We start from the raw sequence: 16331 nt of genomic DNA on the forward strand, positions 1-16331 counted from the left end.
TGCTTTAACTGCTACACAAAAAGGTCAAGACACCAGGCAGGAATAAGTAAATCCCAGGACCAAATAGACATTTCGCAGGTAAAACAATTTGCAGGGAAAACAATTCTCTTTTATGTATTTCTTTTATTTATTTACTTGACTGTCTCAAAAGTGATATTTCCTAAGTAGTGTGATGACTTCAGGAAGGATGTGAGTCAATATTGTAGCAAGGTTTTCCAAATCATTTCATGCAGCATTGGGGGCTGATGTAAGCAGCAGCCTTCCTGGTACGTGCTTGTGGGAGAGTGTTCATGCATCACAGAAGAGTCTTCATTTAACAGAGGAGAGTGTTCTGACATCAGAGCAGAGTGTTCATTATAGCAGCCTACATACTGCAGCATCAGTGCCAAGCTGTCCTGCCTTTACTGCCAGCATGCGCCTGTTCCCTCTCCAGCCTGCCATGGTGCCACTTTTCCTCTATGGGCTCCTTTGTGTTCCATCTATCACCCCACACTCAGCAGGTAAGTGTCCTTTACTGCAGCACTTCTTCCTCCTTACATCTCTGCTGTCCTTGATAAACAGAGTAATGTTGGAAAGGACAAGTAGCTGTATCTAAATTTCAATGAACACATAGGAATGTATATTCTGTATGACCAATTATATCTGATTTTTTATACATTTATATTTATCTGGCACGTTTCTAATACAAAAAGAGAATATGGGAAAGAATCTGTGTTTTTTAATTTATGAATGTGCACAGGTGATTAATAATAAATGCAGGGTTAACCCAATTCATCTACTATTCTTACAGCATCAGTGCAGTTTTAATTTGCCCGCAAACAAAAAATAAGGCGCAGGATGAGGTTTCTCCATCACGTTTTTGGTTATCAGGTTTCTCTATGTGAGGTTGCAATATAGGCCAGTGTGTTGTGTCACTGCTGTCCTCGGATTACATTGTTGGGGCGTAAGACACAGCAAACGTATCTGCAAAAAGAACTATGAAATTATAGTGGTTGGCTGACTTTTACTGGTTCCTGCAAACTAGAGTTATCCGATGAGGGTTTGTTTTATTTTGAGTAATGCAACTGCGTGTATAGATTTCTTTCTATTTATCTACATTGCATTTGCTCTCTGCCATTTATAAGCATCTGCTATGTATTACCAAGGGATTGTATTTATAGATCCACCAGTTGAAGATTGATTAGTCCGGTACATCAGAAGAGGGGGGAGGGTGTTAGTATAAGTTCTTTTTATTAGTCATGTGTTCAATTTAATAAAAAGTATATCAGACTAGTGTTCTGTTCGAAATAGTCTGAATATTAACTCTGGGCACTAATGCATTGAATGATCGATCACTGTTATGTTTTGCCAGGGCTTAGATTTCTTGTAATAGTCCATGCAACCTTTCTCTCCCCCAAGGTCGTACGGCGTCCATCTCTGGCAGCTGGGTTCATTCTTCAATATAAAGAATTATCCAGGGAAAATGACATCATCCGCTTGGTTTGTAATGGCCTCTGCAACTGGGAATTCTAATCAGAATATCTCAGTACTGATACCAAGACAAAGGAATCCAAGTGTCCAAAATATGAATATCAGCTTGGGTGATATTGGCTTTTAAAATACAATTACAATTGGAGTAGTGCAAGGTATAGACTTGCTATCTAAACCCAAGGACATAAACGTGAATATATTACACATTATAACTCAAATCAGTTTACTTTGTTACATGCTTTTTTTTTCTTTCCCCTGGTGATCCTGATTTCCCATCCTAGGGTGACAATTCTTTTATGACTACAATCCTCCCCTTCTACTTGTCCTTATGTTCATGAGGGGGGTGGGAGTATTCAGATCTGGTGTGAATATAACGATATAATATCAATCATCATAAACCTGTTAAGGAGGGGAGGTAATGCACCCTTATTACCAAACTCCTCTCCACCCAGGACAGAAAAGACCACTTATCTGTATGGGTATGTATGAAAAAATGTTTGTGTGAGTGTATATCAGTTCCTGAGAGTGTGTATGTGAATCAGGGGTGGACATAGGGAGCTGTAAAGTGCGCTACTAGCTGTAAAGTGCGCTACTGCACAAAGGCCCTGGGCCCTCCTCAGCCAAGGGTTGACAAGTCAATTCGATAGGAAGACCTCAAATCAGTTCTGCACAGGGGCCCATTGTTGGCTACGTGCACCACTGTTGTGAAAAGTATGTGAATGTATGTATGTAAAAGTGTATGTCTTTATGTGGACTACCTGTGAATAGAAATCAACCCTCTTCACCTTTGCTGTTCCTCCACTACCTACCCACTTTCCCATTTGCCTGCATGGGAGGATATGTGGGAAGGATCCCCTTCGCTTCTGCCCTTTTCTCTGTCTCCCTAAGTAAGTGGCGGGTAGTAACCTCTCCTGTCCTCCCCTGTGTAATGTAATTGATTGTGTTCTTGTATTGCCCTGCACACGGGTATGTACCACCATTGTGGCCCAGCAGTAGCTTAGGAATATGCAAAAGCTAATAGTCCCGGGTGGCATCTCACTGGCTGGATGACATCCTGGCACATGTTTAGGGTTCCTAAAAGGTGGAATAATTGCTCGAGGATGCTGGACCTTGGTGATCTTTGATCTTTTCCATAATGTTCAGATATATCTTAATTGCTCCAGAATTGCCTGCCTTAATAATGTTCTATTACCTATTTAATGCCACACCATGCTTGTAACAATTAGATATTCTCAAGGAGCCTACAAAGTAAGCATGCTTGGATTTGGAGAAAAACTACGTATATGGATCACTATGCAGCCATTGAGATTCCTCTCTGTAATTAGCTGGGGAACTGTTGCTAAGAATGGAAAAATACTTTGTTGCTGCAATCATGAGCTTGTTTCAGTACCAATCCATTATGTATGTTCACATCATTGGAAAACAAGTCATGACTGACCTCTCTAGCTGCTTATACTGTGAAGCACTTCATTCCTAAAGATCCCAAGGTCAGACTCCAAAGCTGGATTTTTGTTCATTTATAACAGCTCAGAAATACCACCTGCTGAGTTTTTCTATTAGAAGACTGGTAGAGCATTAATAGTCTGTTTTCATCCTAAGTCATCGAAAAAGAACTTGAGTCCTACTTTTACTGCTTGTTCAGAATGTATTTTAGTATTTGAGGGTCCAGCACAGGTTCACTTTAACTCTTTCATATGTATGCTGATGGCAATGCTAACATGTAAGCAAACTCCAGCAGCTTTAGCTACTAGGGGTTAGTTTACATGTCTGCCTTAGGCCCTGACTTTTACATAGAAGTGATCTATGCTGCTGTAAAGCTGCCCAATCATTTCTACAGCTGCATTAAGATTTAGGTTTGTTTGTAAAAAATGATCATTTTACTATGTGTGCACAACGTGAAAGGTTTTACCACTGGTGGAAAATGTTTGAATACATTAATCAGATACCTGCTGTATTAACATCTGTTTATTAAAACAAGCTTTGGATAATGTGATCACCTCCCAAAATAAGATCCTTTAAAACAGTTAAAAGATTGTTACTTATTTATAATTTAGGATATGACTGTATTTATGTTTGCTTATAATTGCAAAAAAACTTTCTTTTCTTAAAATACAGGAACATTGCATTGTGAATTTAATCAATGATATGTTGCTTACTCAGAGATCTTTAATACTTCTGATGCTGCATCATTCAGTACTTGCAGTGTATATAATCCACAGCCACCCACACAAACACATCAGCAAGGGTGACATGCTTAAACAATGTCAGCCATATCCTTTGATTAAATAAAGGAGTGTGGGGAAGCACATTTAACGAACAGATTGTTCCAGCAGCCAGAACAGAAGGTCAGATTGGGGTGCTGAGCAGAATTTCTATACCTGGGTATAATGATTGTGGCTGTGTTACAACTTCAAGCAGGGAAGGGCTCATTCACACATATGCGCTGCTCTAACACATGTGAATGCCCATGCATTTCCATCATTTGTTCCCATGCATTGTGTTAGTGCAAACCATTTATTTGAATGGGCTGCCCAATGTTTCCTTAAGGTCCAAGAACTGAAGCTGTAGTATTTTCAGAAGCACATCCCAATGTACAATAGTGTTTGACATGAAAGTACATGGAAGAAGGTGCATTGGCATACTGGGAATGGCAGAATGAATAGAACCACATTGCACTAAAGCATGAAATATGCATGACCGTGTGCTGCAAAGCCAAATCTGTCCAACCCACCTCTCCCTGCACCAGCAGAATATTGCTATAGTTATCTTTGGCTGGTTGGTTTGCAGCCAGCAATTAAAAGAAGAGATCTGCTTCTGCACAGGAGGGCTGACCATATTTACCCCTCCTGCCATTGAAAATACTTTGGTGGTTATATTTTGGGGTATCTGGTACTGTTTTTACAAAAAGCTGCCTTGAGAAAAAAAATATATTTTTTTCTAAAATTTGCACTCCAATTTTTCTTCCAAATTAAAAACTAGTAAATAAAAACATATGCTCTCAAATTAAAGTGCTATCTCTCTAACTTCCAGGTCTTCAGGGAATCCCTGCTATACCTACGGCTCACACTATATTAGCTTGGTGATCAGTAGGAAGAATTCATTTTACATTTCTGGCAAAAAGGAAGAACTTTACCCTTACAGATAGCCAAAAAGATCATTGGTATCAGTTAAACTGACAAGAGATGCACACATATCCTATTGCTCTAGGAACCTCTAGCAACTTCTGGAGGAACCCTGACTTTTCCCTATGAGGGTGCTTGCCCCAGATGTTCCTGCAGCATCTAAGGAGCATTTGCACAGCAGTATTACCTGCCTCAGCCTTGTGGCAAGTTGATTTTTTTCAGTGATCAGTTTTTTATACAAAGGTACAACTGTACTTTAATAATTGATGATGACCTGCACCACACATAGTTACACTTGGATCACAATATGATGTAGTGCAACCTAATGATGCATTCCTTTCTCTCCAGGTTTAGAAGGGACTTCCCAGACTTTTGAGAAAATCGAGGAAAATGAAGACAATTCCATAACTATTCACAATCTGACTATATCAGGTATCATATATATTTATATGTCAATAATGCAGTAAAGCTAATGGTCAAGAGCAAGTCCCAAAATACATGATTTGTGCCCTCAAAAGCAGTAGAATAATGTCTGCTGTACTGGTTGTTCATTTTGCAATCATTTTAAATAGGCACCCCTAATATTATTTTTCTGTACACTGCCCCCAATATTATATATATAGCATATATATAGTTTATGATAAAGCACATTATTATAAAAGCATTGAATTATAGGAATCATTGTACTGCAGTTTTTACTGAACATAACCCAGTACAGAGCCTTGGTGTACATCACTGTTCAGAATTCTGCCCATTCATAACCATTATTATATCTATTCTTTACTCAACTAAGTATCCACTGACCACCAATTGGGTTAAAACCTATTTTTTCAGCTTTTCCTTACATGGACACAATGTTATATCACATTGTGTTTTATTATACAGGCATCTCTATTGGTATTCTTACTGATCATTGAAAAAGTAATATATATTTCCTGAATAGTGGTTAAATGAACACTGATTGTCCCATGCCTTTGATATGTCAAAGAATAAAGCAAAGCAAGTCTGACTAGTTAAAATATTGTATAAACTATTGCACATGTTCTAAATTGGCCTGGACAGATTTATTGGTACCCCTAAAAAAATAGGTTAGAGTGATTTTTTTTAAATAGTTTCTTTAATTAGTATCACACATATTTGCAATCATATAATCAATTATTAAGCCTATTCCAATAGATAGAAGTCACTCTACTGTTTAATATCATTGTGTGTTCTACACTCAACATGGAACAGAGAAAGCATAGGAGATAGTTGTCTATAAGAAGTCAAAAGAAAATTATGGACAACCATGGTAAAGACAAAAGCTATAAGACCATTAAATAAATATTAAGAGTTTTATTAAGTTTAAGGTCAATGGGACTGTAAAATCCCAGAATTGTTATTATTACAGTATTTATATAGCACCAACATGTTACGCATCACTGTGCATTAAATAGGGGTTGCAAATGACAGACAGATACAAACAATGACAGAGAAGGAGGAGAGGACCCTGCCAGAAGAGCTTACAATCTAAGAGCAGTCAGAAAGATAGCGAGAATAGTAGACTAAAAGCCAAGGACAACTTCCGAAAAGATATACGATGAACTCCAGGGTCAAGGTCCATCATCGTTTGATCATACCTTCTGATCATGGTTTGAATCACAATGTCTCTGGGAGAACTTCCATTGGACAGATAAGACAAATAGCTTTTTGGCAGGTAACATCAGCTTTATGTCCACAGACAAAAAGGTCAACCATTCAAAGATAATAACACCACACCTACTGGGAAACATGGAGGAGGCTTGTTATGTTTTGGGGTTGCTTTGTTGTGTTTGTCATGGGACACCCTGGGACTGATTTATTAAAGCTCTCCAAGGCTGGGGAGGATACATTTTCATCTGTAAAGCTAGGTGATCCAGCAAATCTGGAATGGATTTCTTAAAAGTCATTTGTTATTTGTTAGCAAATGTTTTCAGTCCTGGACCAAATCCATTCCAGGATTCCTGGATCACACAGCTTCACTGATGAAAGTGTATCTTCTCCAGCCTTGGAGAGCTTTAATAAATCAGGCCCCCTGAGTCAATGCAGAGAAGAGAACAAGGACATCTTCCCTATTTAATGTACAGTAATGTAATGTAATAATATTATTAATAATAATCCCAAGACTATCAAAACATTCTAGAGCGAAACACACTGCACAGTGCTTGTCTCAGGTGTAGGTTGTGGATCTCCAAACAGAATAAGTACCCGAAACATACAGCTAAAAACATCTAAGAATGGCTAAGAACAAACCATTGGACTATTCTGAAGTATCTTTCTGTGATCCCTGATCTGAATCCTATTGATTATTTATGAAATGACCTAAAACATGGAGTCTGGAACGACAACTTTCAAATCTAACATAGCTAGAACAATAGTTGGACAACCATCTGTTGAGAAATGCAGAATTATCACCGAAAGCTTCAGGAATCACTAGCTTGCAATGATTGTTTCCAAAGATTGTGCAAGAAAATATTAGTTAAAGGGTCCATCATTTTTGTCCATGCCATTATTAAATTATGTTGTAAAAAAATGCTGAAGCAAAGTCTGATTTCTGGTAAATATGGAAAAAACAACGTTGTGTGACATTTACTTTTTGTTACATTCAAGTTAAATTAGAGACAATGGTTGGTTCTAATAATAATTAATAATAATAATAATAATAATAATTAATAATAATTTAGGAACAAATGTCTGTACATCATTTAATGTGCAAATATCTAAATGAAAATGTCAGCTATCTGCATTGCCTTGTACAGAAGAGCTCAGATTAGTAGAAGAAGAAGTTAATTCTGCTGTAGTGTGCATATACTAATATGAATACAGAAGAATGCAGATAGGAGAGCTCATTATTCTTCTGTTTCCCCATGTCCTGTGCAGTTATTAGGTAGATGACCCAGACATGATCTGAAAGGATGAACAATCCCTTTTTATCTCTTTTTAGGTTTATCCTCCAATGATACAAAAAAAAACATATTTCTGGACAGCCCTGTACATCTCCAACTAGAGTGTATTTTTAATGCTAACACCAGTCAATTGCAGAATTTCAATGTAACATGGAAACATGGAGATGAAGAAATCATCAGAAACCTTTATCAGGACAATAACACTGGTGAATGGCGCACCACACTGGAGTGAGTATTGAGTATACAGAATCAGAAAATGTTTACATACTATGAATGCTCAGGGAATGATACATTTCCTTGAAACCTAGGTTGTTAACTACTTGACCACTACTTTGGCTTAGAATAGTAAAAGGCGATTCCTTGTCATTACAGTGCAGTGTAGACTTTACTCATCTTCTTCAGCTGGAGAAGAAGAGGAAGGACTCAATATATAAATGGCATGAATAGAAGAATATTGGGAGGAAGGAAAAAATGAAGCCAACAGTCCACATAAAGTATAAATGATCATCTCAGTTGCTGACGCATTTCGCCTTTTGGCTTCTCTAGGGGATATACAGACAAGTGACTAATAATGTATCAAACAATTGGTTCAGATCAAGTTGTGAGAGGCAATTCTTGGGTATCAGGTACTTTCCTAGAAACTTTGACTTCAAGAAAGTTGGTGGCAAGTGAAGATTAAGCAGAATCTGCACTGTTTGGCTGTGGAGGAAGTTGTGGATTATTAAGCCGTATCTGCACTGTATAGCAGCCAAAGTAGTTTTGAGTTTAACCTAGATTTCAATTCTCCTGGACATAGTCAAAAAGGGTAATAAACATCAGTGAAATGTGATATTCCTGTACATATTCACAGTGATTGGCGCCCAGTGAAGCATCTTCTTAGATAGGGAAAATATTGGGTGAATCAGGGGACAGGGGGTCTTATGATGGAGTAGCTGCTAGAAATCTGCAGAACCAGGCAGTCCCAGGGTTTATGGTTAAGCCCAGTTTGAGCTTGAGCCTTAGTCAGCCTGGGAGACTTTCGAGGTTGGGCGAGGAAACTTGACCTTCACTTTGGCTTAGAATAGTAAAAGGATATTCCTTGTCATTACAGTGCAGTGTAGACTGTACTCATCTTCTTCACTTTTTTTCACACAATATATACAGTAAATGGCAAAAGTAGAAGAATATTGGAAAGCCAAAGAACCCCCACAAGTCCCTCGCATGCTCTAGGAGGCCAAACCAGCTTTGGCAAAAGTCTTCCTATTGACCATCCAATTACCAAATGAAACACTGTCACTCTCACTGTCTAAATATATAGCTTTTGACTGCTGCCCATGGGCTAATTCACACTGGCAGTGAGGTTGTTGTGTGTTTACCGCTTCCTCACCCCAGGAAACACTACGGCAGCCCCCATAGAGAATGAATGGGAGCTGCTCATGTGAGCCAGCTGTCACATGTGCAGAACCAGCACTGCCAAGCGAGTGTTTGATCAGCTGGCAAAGTGTCAGCGACCAAGAGCCACGCAAAAGCATGCAAAGAATAACCAAGTGTAAATCTGCTCTATGTCTCCAGCTAAGGATTTTCTCCTCTTCTTCTGTTGCATAGATAGAAATTGGTTGGAATTAGAGAAGGGCGGACAATTTTTCTTCAATGTCTATGAGTACCCTTTGCAGTTTCAGGCATATTGTCAGCTGTAAGTCCTACCTCTTCCATAAAATATTGTTTATCGTAACATCTAATATATTTTTTTTATTTTGATGAACAGAGTGTTTGTGGCAGATGTGAACAGGACTGGAAATTATTCTTGTGTTTTCAGTTCTACCTCAGAAACCAAAGCAACATTTCATATCAAAGGTAAAAATATTTTTTTTTATACATTTATGATCGTTTTATGAACATTTTATCTTTGTTCCTCCCAAATGTTGTTGTGTTTAATTTGATCACTAAAGCAGAAAAAGTATAACAGAAGCTGTAAGCTGATTCATAGAAGCAGGTGCTGAATCACAGAGAAGTCAGTGTGAAGTGGAGACCCCAACACACGCCATAGGGGCTGGAATTTGATATCAAGAATGTACTGTAGGTACAGTCTGTATGCCCTTCATAGGTAAAGTCTGTGTGCCCATCATCATTTACAAGTGGTTTGAAAGGGATTCCCACAGAAGGGGCACCACTGCTAATGTACTGCTGTATTCATAGGCACTAAATCACTCCCATTGAATGGCATTGAGTAGGGTTTATGAGAATCTTACTGCCCCTGTAAGGTATTACCTCCTGCCCTATAATATTAGTGCATCTGACTGCCTCAATTGTAATGAATTTGGGCCAGATATGCCATAATCACTGGTATACATGTTAGGTTAAAGTATTAAAGTGCCATATACTGTTTTATTTTTTAGCAAGCTTTAGAACATTCCCAACACATATATATGAATAAATAAAACATGTAAAACACCTCTCCCTAGAAGTAACATTTTGGTCTCTCAGCTAGTACTTTTTGTAGTTTATTAACAGATCTGCATTTCTCTTGTTCCAGTGCCTCCTGTTCTTGATGGGGGGAAGACCTTAGTGGTTTACAATGGAGATTCAACAATCCTGAAATGTAACAGCTCCATTTATAAACCCGTGGAATGGCTCTGGTATAAAGTCAGTGGAAATGAACAGGTTAGTCATAATGTGGAACCATCAAGACTTGCATTGCTGAGCTTTGGTCTGGTGTTGATAGGCAAATACAACACAAGGCATGAGGATAACCAGGTTAAAATCTAGTTCCACATTAACAGAGGGGGCAGCTCTAGAGCCTCTAAAATCTAGAACCACCATTGTAGAGTTTGAAAAGCAAAATGTGTTATCTCACTTTGAGATATTGATATTGACTTTGTGCCAACTTCTAAAAGTAAATGTACAAAAAGTTTTGAAAAACAAAGCAAGAAAAGGTTTAGTTGTTGATAAGCTTCTACAAATTCTGGTAGGAGCAAAAATTCAGATCTATACAAAGTTCACCTGCCATGTTCATGACATAATGTTATGTGTCCTATATAATGGGAAATACAAGAAACAACAGTTTGTTTGGTATAGTTTGAGTTGTAAGAGGCCATTCTAGGGTATCAGGTACTTTCCTAGAATCTTTGGCTCTAAGAAAGTTGTTGGCATATGAAGACTAAGTCGTATCGGCACTGTTTGGCTGTGGAGGTAGTTGTGGATTATTAAACTGTACCTACACTGTATAGCAGCCAAAGTAGTATTGAGTTTGACCTAGATTTCGATTCTCCTAGACAAAGTCAAAAAGAGTAATAATCATCAGTGAAAGGTGATATTCCTGTACGTATTCACAGGGACTGGCGCCCAGTGAAGCATGTTCTTAGATAAGTAAAAATATCGGGAGAATCATGGAAAGGGGGGTCCTATTTTGGAGTGGTTGCTAAAAATCTGCAGAACCAGGCAGTTCCAGGGTTTATGGTTCAGCCCAGTTTGAGCTTGAGCCTTGGTCAGCCTGGGAGACTTTCGAGGCTTGGTGAGAGAGAGGAGAACCCATGAGAGAATTATGTGTGAGGACCCACAAGTGCTACAGAATTCGGAACTATCTTAGCATGGGTTGTTCATCTCAGCATGGAGAACTATTGAGGTCTCCTAACTGTGAGGGTGAAATAGCACCAGAACTATGCCTGTCTCTGAACCTGGAGGATGAAAATACAGATAGCAGCTTATGGGCACCTTGGTGTCCTTCAGATCACAAGTTGCCTGTTTGGGATATCCTACACCCCTGATCCTTTATCCTGCAGTTCATGTTATTCACTAAACTCCTAGACAGTGCTTCTCAACCAAGGTTCCTCCAGATTGCTTGGGGTTCCTTGAGCAATGAGCAATTTGTGCTTCTCGGGTCAGTTTGCCTCAGCTAAATGAGCCTTTTGGCTATCTGTATTGTTAAAATACTGTGAGCTGTGGATATAGTATTTGTAGAAGGGGTTCCCTGAAGACCTGAAAGCTATTTCAAGGGTTTCCCCACATTAAAATGGTCGGGAAACACTGCCCAAGAACATATTTTTAGAAAGAGCCTGTGTATTTTTATGACCCATCTGAAGAAATAACACGCAATTCAGCAGCTCCTTCAGGAGTGAGTGCTACATATGGATTAACACGAACACCAAAATATCTATCGGATTATGACAGTAAACTTCCTTTTCCCCTACATGAGTACACTGAGGCTTGGCAACGGACTGCTGACTGAGGGGGGAAGTGGGACACATGGCGCTAATTGCTAGAAATCCCAGTGGCTTAAATGAACAGATGGTACAACAAAAGGAAGCAGAAAGCAGAGTGGGCATTTATGTGAACCAATCATTGTTCAAAGCTCAAGCCTAAAGTGCAATAAATTATTATTATTATTATTAATATTATTATTATTAATAAACAGGATTTATATTGCGCCAACATATTACGCAGCGCTGTAAATTAAATAAATCATAAATCGTTCATCTCACCACAAGTCATAAATACCAGAAGTACCTTTTGGGTAATTAATTACCAGTATATGTCGGTATTCTCCCTCTCCCTAGAAATGTTTTTAATGTGGGTGGGAAGAAGCTGTAGGTGGGTGGTTATTGAGAAGTGCTGAGTGTTGCACCCAGCTGGAGAGAACACTGTATGTATTTTATTACAAAAACTATTTTTGCTCTTTTTTTAGGTACTTTTAAATGTCTCTTCGAAATTCTCCAAATACAAACAGGTCAACAAATCAGCCAGCGTGACAAAGCTGAACATATCAGACCTGGCTGAAGGAGACAGTGGCACTTTTGTGTGCAAGGCAGTTTTTAAGATTGGGGAAAGCGAAGGACAAGTTCATGTCAAAGTGCTCAGTTTAATGGGACCATTAAAAGTCTTCCTTGCCATCCTAGCTGAGGTCGTCGTTTTAGTAACCATTATTTTAGGCTATGAAATGCTAAGTAAGAAGAAACCCAGTGAAGATGGTAAGAGATTGTTGGATTTGTGCTGTAAATTTTTAATTATTCGTAATACAATGATATGGTCATATATTTTAAGATAATTTGTTGTAAAAGTGACATTTTAATGCATTTTAATAATATACATAACAATATAAAACAAATACTGAATATACAGGTTAATTTCATAGAGTGAGGTAGTGAGTGGAGCAGGAATAACAAGAGAGGGGCCTGTCAACTCTGGTTTATCAGGGAAACACATTGAGGTTCTCCAACCAGCGTTAGCACAGGATCTGGCTATAAAGTTATCTAGGGGCATAAAGGGGTGATATGAATAGCTCTATCCAATATTCCAGAACAAAGACTAATTCATATCAGCACATCTTCTTTTGTAGAACTTTGTTGCGTTATGACCACCATAACTATATGTACCTATATGTGCTTGTTGGACTTCTTCAAAATCCCATAACAATTTTTATTATTTGGATCTTCTTTTTGCACATAGAGCAGCCCCAACTCTTTGGGAAAGCTTTCCATAAGTTTAAAGTATGTCTCTGGAAATTTGTGCCCATTCAGCAGAAAGGTGTTCAAACTGTTGTCATATAAAAGTGCACACATTTCTAAAATGTCTTTGCACTTCAACATTCAGCAGTATTCTTGACTAAAACACAATAACTCACTAATATACAGTGGTGTCCACATAACTTTGGCTATATAATGTGCATGACGTGAAGCTCTCCAAAAGAGTGGACAAGAGGTGGTTGATGCAAATCAATGTTCACCATTATTGTAGACTCTGTATGATCAATGTTGGCTCCACTGGGGATCCCAGCCTAAAAATGTTGATCAGACAAGACTTCCATGGATTCAAGACATACACCAGATCTAGCAGCATACCTTTGTAGTCTTGGGTTAGCAAAGTTCAGTAAGTGAAAGTGGGATTGGTAATAGAGATGGCAACCTAAATTATACAGGCATAAAGGTGGTGGATATGCATTACATTTTGGTTTCAAAAAACATCATTTCACACTTGTTATCACTTTTTTTTTTTTTTTTGCAAAATCTCCCTGGCCAGGAACCACAAGTTTGTAAAAGTCGATGGAAGGGGTAGCTGTTGCTTCCCATATGGACATTCACTAAATGTGCAGTTACACTTTAAAATCACAACCATGTTTGAACTATAAACTATAAGGAGGTGGGGTACAGCAGTTATCACTCTGTAGATGGTAATACATGGGCAGCACAAGTCTTGTACTCATCTGTCTGTCCATGTACTGACCATTGCATGATACATATGGTACACCATAAAAAGTACACATTTAATTATTTGGCACTAATGCATGTAGTGTTTTCCAAAATGTATATCCCTTGCCAAGCTGCATTAGATAAACATACAAAGTAGTGCCAATCATTTTTCAGACAAGCATAGGGTGGTCTGTATTTTTACCAATTATACTATTTAATGTTATTTATATCAGGACCTTTAGTAAATTATTCATTCAATATCCAATATTTGATTATAATTATATTTTACTTCTCTTCTACAGATGAAAAAAGTGAAGAAGAACAAATGACTCAGCTGTAAGATCCTGTCCGAGTTTTATTGACAACTTATTGGTCTCCATGGGAAATATCTCCTACTGAATATTTTTCATTCATTTTGTTGTTTTAGTAAATCTGAAGAAAATGGGGAAGCAAGTACCACAAGGCAAAGGAAAGTTTAATATATAAGGTAATACAACTTTTACCGTGGTCATTTCAGAATACATTGTTATTGCTTTTGAACACAGAATTAAAATTCATGGTGCAAGGTTCATTCTTGTCAGCCAATCCAAATTGCCTTCTTCTGATCAAATTACAGTACATTTAATGTTTGTAATTAGGCTGTACGGGTCATTGGGAGCTACCTCATTCCTTGGGGTTACCGCTGTGGTACTGAGTGCTGAAATCTCCTGGGTGTAGTGTAGCTTTCTCCATTTTCTGCTTTACAGTGCCAACAAAGCATTGTAGATCCTGCTTGCAAGAATCATGTGCAACTCCAATCTTCTGGCTATTCCTGTTGCCCACCTTCAGTGACCTGCTCATCTCCAGCCATCTTCCCTCATCTTGGGGGCTTTGTCTCGTTCCATGAACTTAGTTTCACTACCAGCTCACAATTCTCTTACAAATCAAATGTAATTACCAGTGCCTGGAGCCATAAATTCTCTTGTATTCTACTTCTAGAGTCTGCTTGGTCTTTAAAGAGGAACTAAGCTCAAAAAACTGCCAAAACCAAAAAAGTACACTTACCTTGAATCCTGCAGCGCAGTCGTTTGGTCCGGAGGTCTCTTCCATCGGGTCCCACATTGTCCCGGTATCCGTCTTCGGGCTATATTCTCCTCTTCATTTGGATTCTTCTTACTATGCCACCCAACCCAGGCGCGAGATCGGGTGAAGTAGTTGCTTCAAGCTGCTCAAGAATGCGCAGAAGGGGCTCCCAAGAGCCTCCCGGATGCGTGATGTAGGTATCCCGGGAGGCTTCGCGCTCCCATTCATTCAGGGGTGGTGCTGCACTTTTTTTTGTTGCCTACCCTTTTATGTAAAGTGAAAATTCTGAGTTTACGTACGCTTTAAGGTCTACCCTGGCTCTGTCAGATGCAGCTCCCTTCTCTGCCTTGTCAGTAGACGTCATCCCTATTCACAGAAATGTAAAAACATAAGCATTGCTATATATGTATATATAATCTTGCATTCCAATGAAGCAGCACGTCAACAAACTATCTAAAAATGCTTGCAAACCTCCTCCCAATAGGATGCATGAACGAAGAGGGAGGAAATCATAAGTAATAATCATACAGGAAGAAATAAAAAAATATAATACAAGTAAAACAGGAAGGTCTTTGTTGCCTTAGAATATGTCAAGTTTAAACTCATCTTAGACCTGACTATCTGTGTCCTTACCAGATGTATGCAAAGGAAGGTGACTGGAGGGAGAGTTTGTCACATTATTGCCAGTAGACCTGATAGCATTTTTGTGTAATGGGCTATGGGCTCAATAAGCACCCTTTTGGCATCAGTTTAGATGCTTCTATGATTGTTCAAACTTCATCGACAGATGCATTTGACCTTCAGCTGTGAGAAGAAGCTCTAATGCAAGCAAAATCCAAACATCACTTCTAGAGAACTTTGCAAAAAGCCAACTGGAACCTTAGAGCCCCCTTTCTGAGTAGAGATCTATGTGTTCAGTGGTTGGGCTTTACCGAAATAACCACCATACAAAGCCCAAACCTGATGGGCTCCTCAAGCAATAAATTTGATTTGAGTAGAACCACTCAGCTTGTTGGTCCTATTCTGGGTCTTGGTCCCACTAGTCCCCGTGTGTCTCCGAAATACCCTGTTCCCCTACAATCATCATTGGGTAAGAGGGATATAAATTATGTTGATGAAAATAATTAGAGGTATGTTTATAAATAATTTGTATAGTGATTTGTTCAATGAAAATACTTGAGTTATTGTTCTGTTGAGATCGACAAGTGTACTTAAAACTGAATTAGTGATGAGCAAATGTAGCAGTACATTTTTAGATATCTACTTAAAACCTTCCAAATATATTAAAGTAAATTTGCTTATCTGCAGTTAGCTTTTATGCACATTGCTCATATCAGTTCACACAGAACAGTATGGCTATGTTCAGACTGGCAATAAGGTTGTGGTTTAGTAACCAATTCCTCATGCTAGTGAACCACTGCTTTGGTGGCGATGTTACAAGTAACTTCTATCTTCTAAGTGCCCCATAGAGAATGAATGTGAACAACAGTGAGAGCTACAGTACCTAGTTAAAAAGGTGTATACAATACCTAGTTCTATAGGTATTTACAGTACCTAGTTCTATAGGTGAATACCGTACCTAGTTCTATAGG

General features: G+C 38.6%; 1 protein-coding gene across 1 annotated transcript in view; it reads left to right on the forward strand.

The window, feature by feature from the left end:
• Positions 1-246: 246 nt before the first annotated feature.
• The window catches only part of EMB (embigin), a 20976-nt gene continuing 4891 nt past the window's right edge, over positions 247-16331 (forward strand). Inside the window, exons 1-8 of the mRNA XM_072416647.1 lie at positions 247-500; positions 4941-5024; positions 7555-7744; positions 9261-9349; positions 10029-10156; positions 12177-12459; positions 13980-14013; positions 14105-14164. Coding sequence (XP_072272748.1) covers positions 413-500; positions 4941-5024; positions 7555-7744; positions 9261-9349; positions 10029-10156; positions 12177-12459; positions 13980-14013; positions 14105-14156 — 948 coding nt within the window. The 5' untranslated portion in view covers positions 247-412 and the 3' untranslated portion in view covers positions 14157-14164. The remainder of the gene's footprint in view (positions 501-4940; positions 5025-7554; positions 7745-9260; positions 9350-10028; positions 10157-12176; positions 12460-13979; positions 14014-14104; positions 14165-16331) is intronic.

This window comes from Pyxicephalus adspersus, chromosome 6 (genome assembly GCF_032062135.1).
Source record: "Pyxicephalus adspersus chromosome 6, UCB_Pads_2.0, whole genome shotgun sequence".
NCBI classification, from domain to species: domain Eukaryota; kingdom Metazoa; phylum Chordata; class Amphibia; order Anura; family Pyxicephalidae; genus Pyxicephalus; species Pyxicephalus adspersus.